The 13592-nt window shown below is 43.4% G+C and overlaps 2 protein-coding genes across 3 annotated transcripts; both read left to right on the forward strand.

Moving 5' to 3' along the window:
- Positions 1-657: 657 nt before the first annotated feature.
- Positions 658-2124, forward strand: LOC121877800 (adhesive plaque matrix protein-like). Its single transcript, XM_042383676.1, has 4 exons — positions 658-747; positions 1129-1449; positions 1498-1626; positions 1729-2124. Exons 1-4 carry the CDS (start codon positions 736-738, stop codon positions 2044-2046), a joined length of 780 nt encoding a protein of 259 aa, XP_042239610.1. The 5' UTR covers positions 658-735; the 3' UTR covers positions 2047-2124.
- Positions 2125-12090: 9966 nt separating this feature from the next.
- LOC121877875 lies at positions 12091-13376 on the forward strand. 2 transcript variants are annotated; one of them, XM_042383806.1, is made up of 3 exons: positions 12091-12135; positions 12476-12622; positions 12916-13376. In XM_042383806.1, exons 1-3 carry the CDS (start codon positions 12124-12126, stop codon positions 13099-13101), a joined length of 345 nt encoding a protein of 114 aa, XP_042239740.1. In that variant the 5' UTR covers positions 12091-12123; the 3' UTR covers positions 13102-13376. The 2 variants fall into 2 exon arrangements, with proteins under 2 accessions (XP_042239740.1, XP_042239739.1); XM_042383805.1 differs by having other exon boundaries at positions 12097-12171.
- The last annotated feature ends 216 nt before the right edge of the window (positions 13377-13592 follow it).

A 13592-nucleotide genomic window follows, 5' to 3' on the forward strand; every position in this document is an offset into this window, starting at 1 on the left:
CACACCACCTGACCCAGACACAGACACACAGACACCTACACACAGACACACCGACTTGAACACAGACACCACACTACCTGAGACACAGACACCACCGACCTAGACACGAACACCACCGACCTGACACAGACACCACCGACATGACACGACCTGAACATAGATGCCAGCGACCTTGACACAGACACCACCTGACATACACACACAGACCATAGACACAGACACCACCGACCTAGACACAGACACCACCGACATAGACACAGACACTACCGACATAGACACAGACACCTCCGACATAGACACAGACACCACCGACCTAGACACAGACACCAGCGACCTAGACACAGACACCACCGACATAGACACAGACACCACCGACATAGACACAGACACTACCGACATAGACACAGACACCTCCGACCTAGACATAGATACCAGCGACCTAGACACAGACACCACTGTCCTCGAAAGTAACACAAGAGAAGTTCAGTCATTCAGAGACCACTAACTCTGATTACAATCGTGAAACAACTGCATGAAGGCTGACCTCGTCTCTTCCGTAGCCTCAAGATGATCATGGGAACATCTTAAAAAGTGTATCAAAGACTTAAAAGCCACTAGTGAAACGCCTTGTCACGTGACTCGATGTGTGTGTGTGTGTGTGTGTGTCTGGGAGTATATATACGGCTGTCCCCCACGCATTAGGTCCGTCACCTTCCAGCTTCTATTCCATCAACAATGACAAACGAGGTAAACATCATTGTAAAGACTTTTTCAATTCCTTTCATAAACGAGTCTACGTAAGTGCTGGAGCCAGTAGGTTAGGTTAGGTATATATTCTATCTTCCTCTAATGGACTGGATATTGTTTTAAATAGGATACAAGCGATGAATTGTTGAGGCCCAAGCTATAATGAACTAACTCTCAATGCCTCTACCTATTAAAAACATAACGCATCCTCAGTGTTGTTTCTACCTCTGGACCCTTAAATTGTCATATTATTGCTATGAATGCAAAGACTCTATCGACATCACTGAAAAGAAGATAATATGATTTGGATTATTGCCTCAGGTGGTCGTGGTTCACACAACCAAATGTCGTTTATGGATTACGTAATTTTCACATTTGCAGGTTGTGATGTTGTTGGCCCTCGTGGCGGCCACTCTCGCCAGCCCCAAACCTGACAGAATGTACAGCGCCCCATCATACAATGCCAACAGCCACCCTATGCCGTCCTACGAAGCCTCAGTCCACCCTATGCCATCCTATGAAGCTCCCTCCCACGCTATGCCATCTTACGAAGCCCCTTCCCACCCTATGCCATCCTACGAAGCCCCCTCCCACCCTATGCCATCCTACGAAGCCCCCGCCCGCTCCACACCATCCTACAACGCTCCCGCCCGCCCCACTCCATCCTACAACGCTCCAGCCCACCCCACTCCATCCTACAACGCTCCCGCCCATCCCACTCCATCCTGCCCCGCCACTCCATCCTACAAAGCTCCCGCCCATCCCACTCCATCCTACAACGCTCCCGCCCACCCCACTCCATCCTACAACGCTCCCGCCCACCCCACTCCATCCTACAACGCTCCAGCCCCTGCCTACGACCGCTCCGCTCCCGCTGAGGTAAGATCGTGTGTACGACATTAGCAACAGTCAAAAGAAATAGTAAATCAAAACTAACTGAAGTTTCTTGTGTGATCTGTGACAAATTCTTCCTCCCCTCAGGGTCCTGCTCAGTACGACTTCACCTACGTCGTAAGGGACGACAACTCCGGCAACGACTTCGGTCACCAGGAAGCTCGTGACGGCTACAACACTCAGGGCTCTTACTCCGTGCTGCTGCCTGACGGTCGTTTGCAGAGGGTAACTTACTACGTCGACGGTGACTCCGGCTACGTGGCTGAGGTGACCTACGAGGGTGAGGCTCAGTATCCTGCCTACCAGCCCGCCCCATCTTACCGCCCCGCCCCTGCTCCTGCCCACCAACCTGCCCCAGCCTACCGGCCTGCCCCAGCTTACCAACCTGAACCTACATACGCGTAAAGATACCACTCCGAATCAACGACTGAGATTATGAATGTATTTATGATGTGAGATTCTTCAGTAAAAGCTTCCAAAATACATCTTTATTATATTTCCTGGTCAAGAACTACAATGTGAGATGCTATACGTTATTGACTTCACAGGTGATTAGCTCAGTGGAGGTGAAACATGATAGTAAAATGAAGAAAGATTCAGATTATTCATGAGTCTAGTGCCAAGATCAATAACTTAACAACAGTGAATAGATTAAGGAACAACAGGAACAACAACAACCTATAATCTAATAGAAAAAAATAATATCTTTCTTACCTTTTAAAAGTTTCTGTCGTGTTTTGAAACTGACCTAAGCTGTTTATGTACTTTAATCAATAATAATATATAATGTCAATAGTGAATAAAATATTTACATACTAAAGTAAAGCAAAACCTAAGAACAATAAGACTACATATAAATTAATAATAAATTCAGACAAACCATAATATGAAATACACAGTCCACAAGGAGCCACGTCACATATGTTAGACAGCTGCTGATGCCGAGAACTAAGAAGGCAGAACGGGTGGCCCTGGGTATATACCTCCCCAAAACTGATACATATAACATGACAACAAATGGAGAGGGTTACAAGGGTGTGGGCAGGGAAACTCTTATTATAATGAAGTATGGAGGTTCAGATAGTGTTCTTAGTTTTAACGAAATGAATGATTGAGAGCGAGTACAGTATGGTGTGTGTGTCTAAAGTGTCTTGTGAAGAGTTTATACTGGAGGTCAATTGGGATCGGTTTTAACTTTATATACTGTTACGAGTTGGGGATTTAGAAACTGGTTTAGAATATAGTTAAAAGTCTACCCAGATCCCAACAGGCAATAACAATAAAAACACTAAACAAACAAAGACAATCGGACTATAAAAGGGTAGACAAAGGATGCGAGTTTTTGTTGTGTAAAATAAAGTACAATAAATTCCTTACAAAATATCCAGCTTTCTATAATTTACCCTTAACCATACTTAACTTAAACATACGCAACATGGGCTTAACAGTATATACATATTTATACAACATACAACAATCTGAAGCAAGTGGAGGTGGGAGGTAATATAGGGTTACAATACTCAAGTGCGGTGCTGAAGTGTCTGACAAGTAGGGCTGAGTATTGAAGAAGATGGTAGGTAGTCACTGTGCCGTAGGTTTCCAGGATAGGTAATCTAAGTGTGGTCACTTCCCAGAGTGAACTGAACTCTCCTCGATCCGGAGCTGATGAGGAAGAGTTGGAGGAGGTGACGCAACAACCAGGATATGGAGAAAGGAAACCCGGAGTGGGGACTAAGACTAGTCATACTCGGGTTTCGTCCCTAGATGGCGTTGCTCGGTAGTGCTGGGTAGTTAGATCATGACACAATAGATGGCGTGGTTCGTAATACACCCCCCCTCCAAAGACCTCCGTAGCGCTGGCGCGAAGGAGGTGATCACCTGGTGCGTCTGGAAAGTAGCTGCTGCATTTCCACTGGAGCTCGGGATAAGGAGTCCGCAATCAGGTTGTCCACCCCCTTTATGTGCCGGACTTGTAGATTATAGGGCTGGGTGAGGAGAGCCCAGCGGAGGATTCGCTGGTTGGAGGTCTTGTTGGTTTGGATGAACGTGAGCTGGTTATGGTCGGTGAAGACAATGGTTGTTTGTGGGCGAGATTGGAGGTAACATTCAAACTTCTTTATTGCCAACACCAGAGCCAGGGCCTCCTTCTCTATGGTCGAGTAGTTGGTCTGATGTTTTTTCAACTTGGCGGAGTAGTATGCCACAGGGTGAAGGACATCAGTGGTTGGGTCTGGTTGTTGGAGCACAGCCCCCACTCCGACACTGCTAGCGTCGATTTGCAGATGGAAGGGCAAGGTGTAGTCAGGTGAGTGGACTACAGGCTTGGAGGCAAGGAAGGCTTTGAGGCGGTGGAAAGACTGGTCGCACCTCTGGTTGCAGATGTAAGGGACTGCAGAACTGGTAAGGTCTGTGAGGGGTCCGGCCACACTGGAGAAGTTACTGCAGAACCGGCGGTAGTAGCCGCACATCCCCAGGAAGCGCATGAGTTCCTTCCTCGTCCTTGGAGTGAGGAAGGACAAGATGGCTTTAGCGTTTGCGTCCTTGGGTCTCGCCATACCATGCCCAACGATATGTCCCAGGTAAGTCACTGAGGCCCGGCCAAAAGCAGGTAATTGATTGCCCTCTGGAATGTGGCCGGAGCATTAGAAAAACCAAACGCCATAACCAAATATTGAGAAAGACCAAATGGAGTTATAACTGCTGAGATTATTTTTGCCCTATCCGTGAGTCCCACTTGATAATATCCTTTCATCAAGTCCACCGTTGTAATAAATTTTGCACAGCCTATGCTGTCTATTATATCTTCAATCAAAGGTAAAGGGTAGGAGTCTGAGACAGTGACCTGGTTCACTTTACGATAATCGGTACAGAAACGAAAACTGCTATCGGGTTTTGGAATGAGAAGGCAAGGTGAAGCCCAGGGGGAGGTACTAGGCTCAGCTAAGTTATGTTTAAACAAAAAATCTACCTCCTTTTTCATAATCTCTCTTTTTTGTGGATTTAGCCGATATGCTGATTGCCTAATGCAGTGGTTCTTAACCTGGGGGGCGTCAGTAATTTCCAGGGGGGGGGGGGCGCAAGCCCTAGGAAAAAAGTAGGAATTTCTCTAATTATAACTATAGTTTTTATTCTCTTAACAAGAGCGTGGACTAATATTGAGAAGCTTATGAAAAAATACAAAAGTATCGCCTTATAACTTTAGTTTTCTATAGGCTACTTTTTTTGACTTAGGGCTTATCATTTTCTGTACTTATTGACCCCCTCCCTATCCCTCGAAACCCATGGGGGAGGGGGGTTAACTCTTCCTGGACCTGTATACTGCTCGTTGGTGACTGGTGAGCCCTGTTCTCTCCCAGTCTTCTGCACACGTCCGTGGCAATAATTCCTCTTCTCTCATATTTATTCAGTTAAGGCTGTTGAGGTATGTGTCAGGCAACAGTGTAAAAGAGGAAATGCTGTTCTGTCACCCCATGGAAAGTTGTACAACAGCAGCAGCTATTTTTCATGATGTATCAAACTTCTTTCAGGAAAGCCAACTTTCGTGGGACTCACTGGTAGGGGTGTGCACTGATGGAGCTCCAGCCATGTTTGGTCTGCAGTTTGGATTCATTACAATGGTGAAAGAAAAAATCCGTCTGTTGTAGGTACTATTACGAACCACGCCATCTGTTGTGTCAGGATCTAACTACCCAGCACTACCGAGCAACGCCATCTAGGGACGAAACCAGATTATGACTAGTCTTAGTCACCACTCTGGGTTTCCTTTCTCTATATCCTGGTTGTTGCGTCACCTCCTCCAACTCTTCCTCATCAGCTCCGGATCGAGGAGAGTTCAGTTCCCTCTGGGAAGTGACCACACTTAGATTACCTATCCTGGAAACCTACGGCACAGTGACTACCTACCATCTTCTTCAATACTCAGCCCTACTCGTCAGACACATCAGCACCGCACTTGAGTATTTGTAACCCTATATTACCTCCCACCTCCACTTGCTTCAGATTGTTGTAGGTTGCATAAATATGTATATACTGTTAAGCCAATGTTGCATATGTTTAAGTTAAGTATGGTTAAGGGTAAATTATAGAAAGCTGGATATTTTGTTAAGGAATTTATGGTACTTTATTATACACAACAAAAACTCGCATCCTTTGTCTACCCTTTTATAGTCCGATTATCTTTGTTTGTTTAGTTTTTTATTGTTGTTGCCTGTTGGGATCTGGGTAGACATTTAACTATATTCTAAATCAATTTCTAAATCCCCAACTCGTAACAGTAACACTGCATACTTCATCGTGAATCCTTAGTATCCAGAACTTTACCTGCTGAAATGAGGGATGTCATGAACGTGGCTATCAAGGTAGTCAACTTTATCAAAGCTGGAGCCTTAAACAGTCGTCTCTTCAAACTGCTGTGTAAGGATATGGAATCTGAACATGAAACCTTACTTTTTCACACGAACGTACGATGGCTATCAAAGGGGAACATGCTTGGACGGCTTTATGAACTCCGAGAAGAAGTAGCAATATTTCTTGATTCGAAGCATAAGGCAGATCTCCATGACAAGTTCCAGTCTGAAGGCTTTCAGCTATCTCTAGCTTACCTGGTGGACATCTTCGAAGCGTTGAATGTTCTCAACCTTAAACTACAAGGGAAAAACATCAACATCATCATGCCCCACGACACCATTCGAACCTTCATGGCCAAATTCGACCTCTGGAAGTGTCGAATTCAGCAGGAAAATACAGCCAGTTTTAGTAACTTGGATTCTGCTCTCATTCACGGTAACCTTGATTCTGAGTTAAAGAAACAAATAATCACTCATCTAACTGACTTGAAAACAGAATTCATCAGATACTTCCCAGAGATAGTTGAGAAGCGTGAAGCCTGGAAATTCATCAGGAACCCATTTCAATGTGAAGTAGCTGATGTTTCGGATGAATTGCAAGAGGAGTTTCTTGAGTTGAAGTTCAACTCCACAGCTAAGGAAGACTTCAAAGAACTGGATCTTGAGACGTTCTGGGTCAAGTACCTTCCTGTTTACCCTCTGATCTCACATCAGGCTCTTCGGATTCTAACTATGTTCGGATCCACTATCTTTGTGAAGCTGCATTTTCCAAGCTCGTTGCTGTCAAGACCAAGTACAGAAACAGGCTGAACGTTGAAGGGGATTTACGTTGTGCACTCACTGGCATTCAACCACTCATTCAAGATCTAGTAGCTAAGAAGCAGTGTTTTGTATCTCACTAATTTATACTCAATAAAAAGACTAAAAACACAATATTTTTCATTTTTCTTTAAAATCTGGGAGGGAATTTTATTCATAGATGCAAGGGGGGCGTGGAGGGAAGGACCAATTCCTAGAGGGGGCGTGGTAGTAAAAAGGTTAAGAACCACTGGCCTAATGGGTTGTACATCATTTGAGATTAGCTTAATATCATGTTTAAGTATATTGCAAAACCCTGGGAGGTCTGACGTGACTTTAGGAAATGTTGATAATAACTTAGTGAGATCTTTTGCTTGAGATGGATTCAGAACAGAAAAATACTCATCCAAGTTGTTGAGTATGTGACTGTTAGCAGGGTTCTCTTTAGGTAGAGGGAAGTCTAAATTCTCCAATAGGTCCATGTCATCTGTCTCCGGCTCCGGCCCTGACAAAGCCGTATGCAATACAGGTAGGCTTATAGCCTCTGGGATGTCTTCCTCTGACTGCCTGGAATGGTAAAGTTTCATGAGATTAATGAGAACAAGTTGTGAATCTTTTCTGCGATCAGGAGTATGGACTATATAGTTGAGGGGAGATAGTTTATTAGCAACTATATAGGGACCAGTAAACTTGCTTTTAAGGGGAGAGCCTGGAATGGGTAGAAAGAGTAACACTTTGTCACCTGGAGAAAATGATCTTTCAACTAATTTAGGTTGGGACTTCACCATTTTGTCTTGGACTTTTTTTAAGTTTGATTTGAAAGTTTGATGGAACCGTTCCAAGCAACCTTGGGATTGTGGGTGGTAAGCCGAAGCTGTACAATGGTCCACACTGAGGTCATTCGTCACCTGTTTGAACAAAGATGGTTCAGATTGTTGGGCTTTAATGAGCTCATCCTTACTAATGGTCTTATTGTATAGATCTTCTGTGGGTAGGAAGATATTGGAGGTGGTTTTAGATGAAGAGGGCCCATTTCGCACACTCTGTGACTGGGTGACAGCACAAGATGGGAAAAGGTGAGGAATAGTTTCTTCAAGGTCAGTGGTGGAGTTGACAGGTAAGGGAGAGTCGACTGTCTTTATGTTGGGAACCACTAGATCTCCTACCAAGTCATTACCCAATAATAAATGAATGCCGCTCACAGGCATTGGATCTTTCCTAACGGCTACTTGCACTTCCCCAGTAATCAAGGGACATTGGAGGTGCACTTTAGCTAAGGGATAGGAAGAATGGGATGAGAGATCTGAAATTAGAACACTCTCATTAGTAAATGCTGTAGATATCTCAGGAATGACGTTAAACAGGAGGATAGATTGTGCTGCGCCCGTATCACGTAGTATACGAATAGGGAAAGAACGAGACCCCTCTATGATTGAAATTTTTCCCTCATAGGTGAATGAAGAGAAAAGATCCTGATGGGGCCTTTCCACATTGGTGGTTGTTATTGGTTTGAATTTGGGATCCAGGGAACTACTTTTAGAAGTTCGACACTTTGGGTGTTTACAAGACTGGATCGTACGGCCTGGTTTTTTACAGTAAGAACAATAAAACTTGGTTGCATCGGGGGGGCGTAGGTGTGGGACCTTTCGACCTACCACTCACGTCCCCAAGGTTATCATCAGAGGAGGACCTAACATGCTGGAAAGTACCACGTTCCCTACTGCCCAGTGACTCCATCAGCAAGGCGTACGCATCAGCCACCTCAGCGGCACGCCCTAAATTAACCTCTCCACGCTCCTCCACATGCTTCAAGATGTGAAATGGTATCTTGCCCTTCCACTCCTCCAGGACTACCAAGTTTAATAAATCCTGAAATGTGGAGGTCTCTGTAGTCTCTAACCACTTCTTGAAAAACCTAAGCTTTTCTTGAGCAAACTCAACAAAGGTGTATGAAAATGTTTTGGTTAGTTTACGAAACTTCTACCGATATCTATCTGGCGTGATAGCATAAGAGGTGAGGATATTCTTTTTTACGTTATCATAGTCATCAGTCTGGTCTAAACAGTTATAAACTCTACGAGCCTTACCACATAATTTAGAACTAACACCGACACCCACTGGTCCTTAGGCCACTCATTCTTCACGGCTATTTTCTCAAAAGTCCTAAATGACTCGTCCATATCGGATTCATCAAACTCGGGAACAAGGGAAGAAGCATTGGCAGGGTTAAAAGCAGCTAGTCTCTCTTTTAATGCCACTTCTTTTAATTTAAACTCCGATGGTAAGGTGACTTCTGTCTCTTTCACCTGTAGTTCTTTCAGTCTAACCTCCTGCTCCAACTTGGCCTGTTCCAACTCATGCTCCAACTGGAGTTCTTTCATTTTGATTTGGAACTCGAACCTAGCTCGTTCTATTTCTAAGGCGTCTATTCTTTGTGATTTTTCTTGAGGGCTAGCCAGACCTGAGGCAACTTCTGAGTGAGGAGGGGTGGTAGATAGTGGTTGAAGTGTATTGGACATGGGCGCTAATTGGTCAACAGCGGATTCTTCTAAAACTTCTTGTTGAACCAACATTTCAATTACCTGATTTTTTAACACTTCCTTAGTCATTTGCTGTGAATATGGTATATTGTAATAGGTGGCTATTCCTTTCCATTCTTTCTTCAGGATATTAACACGTAATTTAGATACGGAAGGATTTTCAATAAAATCCTGGAGATCAAAACCTGAGGTGGTCATTGTTAAGAAAAACTAGATAAATTAACTAATGGCCAAAAAGATAAGATAAGTGGATTACCCTAGAAAATATCACGGCAGTGGATAACCAGAAAGTCCCGGAAACTACCCAAGTTATACCTAGGGAAATTACACTTATGAATATTGTTCTTCTGATAAGATCCTTAGATAAGGATAAGAGACTTGGAAAGATACTTGAAACAGGAAGGGCGTATTACGGCATTAATATAAAGATCCGGATAAACAACCCTTGAGTTACTATATTATTGACTCCGAATGAGATAATGAGAAGAACAATAATTGAGGCTTTATAATTATGGGGTCCTGGTAGAGCGGGGCGTCCCAAGATATCACTTCACTCTAAACTAGTGACTATGGAACAGCCTACTCTGGAGCGAGGGTACGGCATTAAACAGATCCGGATTCTTCCCTACACTCGATAAGACTTACTACACGACTGCCTACGTGTAATAACAGGTAAGCCTTATGACACTCGGAACCTAATATCCTACGTCTGTCACTCTTACTGTACGATAATACCAATATATGCACACACATATGAAGGGAACTTTAAACCACAGTAAAGCAATTGTGAACAGAAGTGACTGGGAGGAATAATTAACAAGGGGGGAAGAAATATGGCACTTAAGGTCGGGTCCTGTCGCGGTCGCCATTTGTTACGAGTTGGGGATTTAGAAACTGGTTTAGAATATAGTTAAAAGTCTACCCAGATCCCAACAGGCAACAACAATAAAAAAAACTAAACAAACAAAGACAATCTGACTATAAAAGGGTAGACAAAGGATGCGAGTTTTTGTTGTGTATAATAAAGTACAATAAATTCCTTAACAAAATATCCAGCTTTCTATAATAATTTACCGTTTACCATACTTAACTTAAACATACGCAACATGGGCTTAACAGTATATACATATTTATACAACATACAACAATCTGAAGCAAGTGGAGGTGGGAGGTAATATAGGGCTACAATACTCAAGTGCGGTGCTGAAGTCTCTGACGAGTAGGGCTGAGTATTGAAGAAGATGGTAGGTAGTCACTGTGCCATAAGTTTCCAGGATAGGTAATCCAAGTGTGGTCACTTCCCAGAGGGAACTGAACTCTCCTCGATCCGGAGCTGATAAGGAAGAGTTGGAGGAGGTGACGCAACAACCAGGATATGGAGAAAGGAAACCCTGAGTGGGGACTAAGACTAGTCATACTCGGGTTTCGTCCCTAGATGGCGTTGCTCGGTAGTGCTGGGTAGTTAGATCATGACACAATAGATGGCGTGGTTCGTAATAATACATACAGGTATATTTTTTTTAGAGGAAAAGGGGGACGAGAGGAGAGGCATATCATTTATTTTAATTTGACCAATACATATTTTTTCTCGTAAAACTACAATAATTTAAGCTAATAACGTGTTGAGGAAGACGGAGTTACTGTAGATGAGTAAGATGCTCGACGATGGAGAAGTATTAACAACATAACCACTAACACTCAGATGACACGAACACACCACAATAATTGCACAAACATATCTCAACCAAAGCTAACTTTACCATGTTACAGTGGGTCAGTTAAATTTGACTAAATTTGTTTGGTTCTTTTCGTTTGGTTTCAATAAATATAATGACTACTTTAGTGGTCCTGTCCGTCACATTTAACCAACATCGTGTACATTTTGGATAATGGTGCGGCGCCCAAGTGAACACAGCGCCCGCCTCCTGTCGTCGGCTCCCCTCCAGAACACCCGTAAATATACAGAATAAGGAAGTACAGGTGGTCGAATGCAGTGCCGTCCACACAGCGTCCTTATATTTATATTCAGTATACAATATCCAAGGTGCCCCCTCTTGTGCATTCTGGGGAAGAAGGTGAAGGAGAGGTATAAATAAGGAACTTGAAAATATTGTCAATTTTAGTGATCATATTCTTTACACCGGACCTAAATATCTCCTCAGGGATGTAATTTCTGAGAGTTTCTATATTATGTTAACGGAGCAGACAAGCACAATGTCATTCTATCACAGACAGGGAGTTCTGAAGGTTATATTACGCTTAATACTAAAACTTACTTATAAACTCACTTGATGAGAAAAAAATATCAATATGTGAACGAAAAACTGTTCCTTTGTGTCTGTTTGTTAACTGTAAGAGAAAGTAGGATATAGGGTGTCGGATGAGGACACAGCTCACCTGTTTGTGGTAATGAGCGGCACAGAAATAAGAAAACAAAAACCTTTATTCATAAGACAAAACAAAAGAGTAATACAAGAAAATTCAGACATCTACGGTAATCAAATATTTTTTTCACAAGAACTCTTTATTACAACATCGTCGACGACTATCATGTTCCTCAAACTGCTGCCTCGTTGACTGCTTTTCCTCACATTCTAGATGATAAACAACTCATCAGAGTATTCATAGATGTGCACCATGACCATAAATATCGCCAGGGTGAACACCTCGTTCCGTGGCTCAAGGCCTGACTGTGTGTGTGTGTGTGTGTGTGTGTGTGTCGTGTAGAAGCGTATATATATAACGCTCTCTCTCTCACGCTCCAGGACAGTCGACTTCCTGTCTCATTTCCATCAACAATGATATACAAGGTATCCAACTCGGTGCCAAATAAGAAACAACTGGAGGTACAGTTAAAGTCCCAAACATTTTCAGATAAACTTACCCACGTGGTCGTAACGTCATGTATGGTAAAGCAAACAGAGAGGATAGGAATATCTCCCATAGTTAGTCTGGGTATTTGTGAACAAGTTGTAATTTACAAGAGACAGAGGAGGGGAGAGTTACAGCCCCAACACATACTGCTTCCTCGATACCTGAAAATCGCCTCTGTACTCAGGTAGACTCGGGCGTTCTGTAAAAAAAAAGGATTTGGACTGCAGCCTCAGGAAACATAAAGTCGCTTAAAAGTTAACCTTTTCTCCCTTATAGGTTATGGTGTTGACTGCCCTTGTGGCTCTCACCCTCGCGCGCCCCGACCCTGGCCCAGTGTCGGGCTCCTCACTCGACAGCACCACCGCCCTACCTGCAAATTTCTACAACGTCCCATCTGCCTACGACTACTCTGTCCCTGCTATGGTAAGATCGTCTGCAACAAGACAAAATTTCATGAGTCTATTATACCGTGTGGAGGAGGGCCTGTGTTTTCAGTTTGCATACTTATGACAAAGTTCCTTACATCTCAAATATGTAACTTATGAGGTACTTGAAAAGTTTGATGTACACATATTTGTTTGATGACAATACTGGATATATTTAGATAAAGAAAGTTTCCACATCAAAGTGACCTTCTCTTGAACAGACTACAGAGAAACTAAGGAAAATAAACTGTGTAAGATTTTTTTTGTCAATTGCAAACACTTCGTCCTCAGGGTCCAGTCCAGAACAACCTCAACAACGCCAACAACTACCGTCGTGGGGGAGCAAGTAATGGCTTCATCCCCCAAGGTTCCGTGACATTGCCGCTGCCAGATGGTCGTGTGCAGAGAGTGGCTTACTCCGTCAACGGCACATCTGGCTTCATGTTTTCGGTGACCTTCGAGGGTGTTGCCCAATGATCCCACACACCAAATTGTTGCCTGTGTCCCATCACATCGTCCCATCCTTGCCCCAATTTAGTGCTCCATACTATTCTCCTGCCCCAACTTGGTGCCCCATGCCTATCTCCTGCCCCAAACCAGTTCCCCATGCTATTCCCTTGCCCCAACTTGGTGTCCCATGCCTATCTCCTGCCCCAGCTTACAATACCCGAACAAATTAACTTAATCGACGACTGGCAATGTGAATGTATTTATTATCTGAAAACATCAATAAAACTCTACAAATTATAAAATATTTATTACCTTTACTGATTAGGAATTCCAATTTTAGATATTACACCTATGTAACTTCACGGTCGATTGTATTAATATATGTAAAAGTGCAGATGAATAAAATGATAGTGTCAGATGTCTAAGGATCTCTGTAGTGGGGCAGCTAAATGCAATTTTTCAAGAGAATCATGCAAATGGTGATACAAGCACCTAGTCCGATCGTTCATCCAGTGTCA

This window comes from Homarus americanus, unplaced genomic scaffold, assembly GCF_018991925.1.
Source record: "Homarus americanus isolate GMGI-L3 unplaced genomic scaffold, GMGI_Hamer_2.0 scaffold24523, whole genome shotgun sequence".
NCBI classification, from domain to species: Eukaryota; Metazoa; Arthropoda; class Malacostraca; order Decapoda; family Nephropidae; genus Homarus; species Homarus americanus.